This window comes from Bos indicus x Bos taurus, chromosome 23, assembly GCF_003369695.1.
Source record: "Bos indicus x Bos taurus breed Angus x Brahman F1 hybrid chromosome 23, Bos_hybrid_MaternalHap_v2.0, whole genome shotgun sequence".
NCBI lineage: Eukaryota > Metazoa > Chordata > Mammalia > Artiodactyla > Bovidae > Bos > Bos indicus x Bos taurus.
In genome coordinates, this window is record NC_040098.1 from 30,867,242 (window position 1) to 30,872,961 (window position 5,720).

The following is a 5,720-nucleotide window of genomic DNA, read 5'->3' on the forward strand; positions in this document are numbered from 1 at the left end:
AAATTTAAACTGCAGTACATCCATATTTAGAACAAGAAATGTTTTTGTCAAGAATTGGTAGTAACTACTGGATTGAGAGACAAATAGCTGTCACATTTGAGATACTTAAAGAAAATGAAATTTATCATAATTATCTTCAGAAAATAGAGTAAGTGCTACTAGACAGAATATATATGCAGCCAGAGTAAAGCTTAATATTCTAATTTTTTAATTACATGAGAACTTATTCACTGTTATGGTTGGTGGAAATAATGGTATAAATAAAGTTCTTCACTCCCAAACTTCTTGAGGCTATTTTCAGGAAGAAATGAACAATCAATCGTCCTTGGAGTAGCGTAATGCTCAAATTTACACTAAATTTAAATGCTAGTGGAAGTGAGAAATAGATTTAAGGGACTAGATCTGATAGATACAGTGCCTGATGAACTATAGAATGAGGTTCATGACATTGTACAGAAGACAGGGATCAAGACCATCCCCATGGAAAAGAAATGCAAAAAAGCAAAATGACTGTCTGGGGAGGCCTTACAAATAGCTGTGAAAAGAAGAGAAGTGAAAAGCAAAGGAGAAAATGAAAGATATAAACATCTGAATGCAGAGTTCCAAAGAATAGCAAGAAGAGATAAGAGAGCCTTCCTCAGCGATCAACGCAAAGAAATAGAGGGAAACAAGAGAATGGGAAAGACTAGACATCTCTTCAAGAAAATTAGAGATACCAAGGGAACATTTCATGCTAAGATGGGCTCGAGAAAGGACAGAAATGGTATGGACCTAACAGAAGCAGAAGATATTAAGAAGAGGTGGCAAGAATACTCAGAAGAACTGTACAAACAAGAGCTTCATGACCAATATAATCATGATGGTGTGATCACTCACCTAAAGCCAGACATCCTGTGAAGTCAAGTGGGCCTTAGAAAGCATCACTACAAACAAAGCTAGTGGAAGTGATGGAATTCCAGTTGAGGTATTTCAAATCCTGAAAGATGATGCTGTGAAAGTGCTGCACACAATATGCCAGCAAATTTGGAAAACTCAGCAGTGGCCACAGGACTGGAAAAGGTCAGTTTTTATTCCAATCCCAAAGAAAGGCAATGCCAAAGAATGCTCAAACTACCGCACAATTGCACTCATCTCACATGCTAGTAAAGTAATGCTCAAAATTCTCCAAGCCAGGCTTCAGCAATACGTGAACAATGAACTTTCAGATGTTCAAGCTGGTTTTAAAGAAAAGGCAGAGGAACCAGAGATCAAATTTCCAACATCCACTAGATAATGGAAAAAGCAAGAGAGTTCCAGAAAAACATCTATTTCTGCTTTATTGACTGTGCCAAAGCCTTTGACTGTGTGGATCACAATAAACAGGAAAATTCTGAAAGAGATGGGAATACCAGACCACCTCACCTGCCTCTTGAGAAATCTATATGCAGGTCAGGAAGCAATAATTAGAACTGGACATGGAACAATAGACTGGTTCCAAATAGGAAAAGGAGTATGTCAAGGCTTTATATTGTCACCCTGCTTATTTAGCTTATATGCAGAGTACATCATGAGAAACGCTGGGCTGGAAGAGGCACAAGCTGGAATCAAGATTGCTGGGAGAAATATCAATAACCTCAGATATGCAGATGACACCACCCTTATGGCAGAAAGTGAAGAGGAACTAAAAAGCCTCTTGATGAAAGTGAAAGAGGAGAGTGAAAAAGTTGGCTTAAAGCTCAACATTCAGAAAACTAAGATCATGGCATCTGGTCCCATCACTTCATGGGAAATCGATGGGAAACAGTGGAAACAGTGTCAGACTTTATTTTGGGGGGCTCCAAAATCACTGCAGATGGTGACTGCAGCCATGAAATTAAAAGATGCTTACTCCTTGGAAGAAAAGTTATGACCAACCTAGATAGCATATTCAAAAGCTGAGACATTACTTTGCCAACAAAGGTCCATCTAGTCAAGGCTATGGTTTTTCCTGTGGTCATGCATGGATGTGAGAGTTGGACTGTGAAGAAAGCTGAGCGCCGAAGAATTGATGCTTTTGAACTGGGGTGTTGGATAAGACTCTTGAGAGTCCCTTGGACTGCAAGGAGACCCAACCAGTCCATTCTAAAGGAGATCAGCCTTGGGTGTTCTTTGGAAGGAATGATGCTAAAGCTGAAACTCCAGTACTTTGGCCACCTCATGCAAAGACTCATTGGAAAAGACCCTGATGCTGGGAGGGATTGGGGGCAGGAAAAGGGGACGACAGAGGATGAGATGGCTGGATGGCATCACCGACTCGATGGATGTGAGTTTGAGTGAACTCTGGGAGTTGGTGATGGACAGGGAGGCCTGGCATGCTGTGATTCATGGTGTCACAGAGTCGGACAGGACTGAGTGACTGAACTGAACTGAAATGCTCAAATATCAATTAGACAGTGGTGGGAAGATGGAGTGGAAGGGCCATGTAACTTACTAGTACAAGGGCAAGGGAGAGGGGGAGTTGGGGAAGAAAGTTCCAGAGAGGAGATGAAGCTATGCTGAAACTCAATAATAGATTATTCGCTAGATGGACAAATAGGGAGGAAAATTTCCAGCCCCTTCCACCAGGGGAAAATAAACACAAAGGAAAGGAAATACTTGCATTCAAGGCACATACGAAAAGATGCAAGTAGTTTGCTGTGACTATAACACACGGTCCATTGGATAAAAGGTGAGACAGAAGTCTCTATCAATAGTCGGTACCTTGATCTATAGATTTTCATCAATTATATTAATAAATTTGATTTTTAACTTGGAGCAAGGGTAATTTTCATTTAGCAAAGAACAATCTGATGGAGAAAGCTTGGCAGGTGAGATTTTTTTTTTTTTAACTGTTGCAATGATGGGATTATCTCAGCAGTACAATATAGACATGATGTGAATGGCTGTGACAGTCTTCACATGGTTGCCTCTTCTTCATTCACATCTCAGCTCAGGCTTCTCTTCATCAAGAACCCTTTTTGAACAGCCAATTTAGTTGATCAGTAACAGAACTTACCTGTGTTTTAATTCTATGCATTGTAACAATTATTTATTGAATAGTCATTTAATTATTGCTTTCCTTAACTAAATAAGTTCCCTTTGGAAAGAAGTGGTATTTTTTCATTGTTTTAAACCAGGACCTACAGTAACTGCAAAATACTTTGAAAGTATTCTGCTCAATAAATACTTGTTGAGTAAATGAGTGAAGAAAGTAAGTCAGTGGCCAAAGAAGAGGAAAGAAATAGGTATTTGAGGAACTTCATTTGATAAAAAGAAGGAATGAAAGAGATTTGTGCTGACTTTTTTCCCCCATTTTATGCCTGCTGACTAGATACACTGTGGACAAATCAATTGGGATGGTTACATAGAATAGTACTGGTTTCAGGATGAGTATAACTTCCAAACTTTAAAACTTTAAATTATAGGTAAGAAATTTATCTCTTTGGCTCACTGGAGCTTATTAAGAGTAATATAAAGATTTATATTTCTATCTGAAAGAATCTTCCTGATGACTTTGCTTTTCTTTTCTTCAGGTCATGAACCTCAATTGTTCCTTGTGGCAAGACAACAGCATGTCTGTGAAACACTTTGCATTTGCCAAATTCTCTGACGTCACTGAACAGTGCTTCCTTTTATTTACCCTCATCCTACTTATGTTCTTAGCATCACTGACAGGCAATGTTCTCATAGCTCTTGCCATCTGGACCAATCCAGCCCTCCATACCCCCATGTACTTCTTCCTGGCCAACTTGTCTCTCTTGGAGATTGGATACACTTGCTCTGTCATACCCAAGATGCTGCAGAGCCTTGTGAGTGAGGCCCGAGGAATCTCTCGGGAGGGCTGTGCTACACAGATGTTTTTCTTTACATTATTTGCTATAAGTGAGTGCTGTCTTTTGGCAGCCATGGCTTTTGATCGCTATATGGCCATATGCTCCCCACTTCACTATGCAACACGAATGAGTCGTGGAGTGTGCGTCCATTTAGCAATGATTTCTTGGGGAGTGGGTTGCATAGTAGGCTTGGGCCAAACCAACTATATTTTTTCTTTGGACTTCTGTGGCCCCTGTGAAATAGACCACTTCTTCTGTGACCTCCCCCCTATTCTGGCACTAGCCTGTGGGGATACATCCCATAATGAGGCTGCAGTCTTTGTTGTGGCCACTCTTTGCATTTCCAGCCCATTTTTATTAATCATTGCTTCTTATGGCAGAATTCTAGCTGCTGTATTGGTCATGCCCTCCCCTGAAGGCCGTCAAAAAGCTCTTTCCACATGTTCTTCCCACCTACTGGTAGTAACGCTCTTCTATGGCTCAGGATCTGTCACCTACTTGAGGCCCAAGGCTAGCCATTCACCAGGGGTGGATAAACTCCTGGCCCTCTTCTATACTGTGGTGACATCCATGCTCAACCCTATCATCTACAGCTTACGGAACAAGGAAGTCAAGACAGCTCTTCGGAGAACTCTGGGCAAGAAAAAGTTTTGATTCCTGGGTAGATAGCAGAGGAACATACAAATTCCTCTTTGCAAAAGATGCATACTCAACCTAAGAGGAAAGACGAAAGGAAGGAGGGAGGAAAAAATATTGTACTTGTCAAACTATTTTGCAAGAACATTCTTTAATAACAGTGATTGTAACAATTCTTGTAATTCCGGAGACAGCTCTCTTCCCATAGCTAAAGTTCTGACTGCCAAATTCTGGAAAGAAGTTGGCTATTAAAGAATTTAATAGGCGAGTCCAACATTACACAGGTTTTCCAAAATATTTCAGGTTAAAAGTATAGGTTTAGAGTATAGATTGCCAGATTATATCTCAGAAGCTTGGCAAATTCTCACTCTATACTCTTAGGCATTGTATAGCCCCTGAGGGCCCATCTGACTTCTGCTCTTGTCACTAGGGTCTGTCCCATAAAACTCTGAATTCCCTAGTAACTCTGTGACATGTATTACTTACTTCCATAAAAATGTTTTATAATTCTTTTGCCTTAATTGTTGGTACATTCTATAGAGTTAAATTTTTGAGTTGTGTGTGCTATAAAAATATGTAGACATCAGAAGTAAACTCTTAAAGTCAGAGGTATTTGTTGCAGAATATTAAAAGAAAAATATGGGAAATTTTTATGGAGAGCCCTCATGGTCAAAACGTTTTTAGAAATAAAGAGAAATCACATTTAAATCCAAGGATGGAAGATGAAAGGTGTACTAAAAATAATTAATATAAATAACTGTATTTAATACAATATTTAATATAAAAATTATAGATTTTTATTCAATTTATAAAATTTACATATGTACAAATGATTCATAGCTGAGTATACTTGGAAATCATCCAAAAACTTGCTCTTAAGAGAAATGAACATGATTACGACACGATCTAGTAGCTCAAGGCATGTATTAGATGCGTTTCCTTGGATTTGAACATCTTGTCCTCAGGGAGGTGCTATGATCTATGAGGGATAAATAACTACTCAAACAGTAGCTATAATATGACAAAAAGTGGAGAACTGTGCTGCTACTATGACTTAACTTACAGTATCAGAAGAATAGGTTCTGGGGGACTGATGTATGGTATGGTGACTATAGTTAATAATACTGTATTGTGTACTTGATATTTGCTGAGAGTACTGTAGTTCTTAAGTATTCTTACCATACACATACACAAATGATAACTATTTGAGGTGATGGAATATGTTTCTTAACTTGATTGTAGTAATCATTTCAC

The 5,720-nt window shown here is 39.0% G+C and overlaps 1 protein-coding gene across 1 annotated transcript; it reads left to right on the forward strand.

The window, feature by feature from the left end:
• The first annotated feature begins 3,533 nt into the window (after positions 1-3,533).
• On the forward strand, positions 3,534-4,545 carry LOC113882075 (olfactory receptor 10C1-like). Its single transcript, XM_027525240.1, has one exon. It carries the CDS (start codon positions 3,534-3,536, stop codon positions 4,482-4,484), a length of 951 nt encoding a protein of 316 aa, XP_027381041.1. The 3' UTR covers positions 4,485-4,545.
• The last annotated feature ends 1,175 nt before the right edge of the window (positions 4,546-5,720 follow it).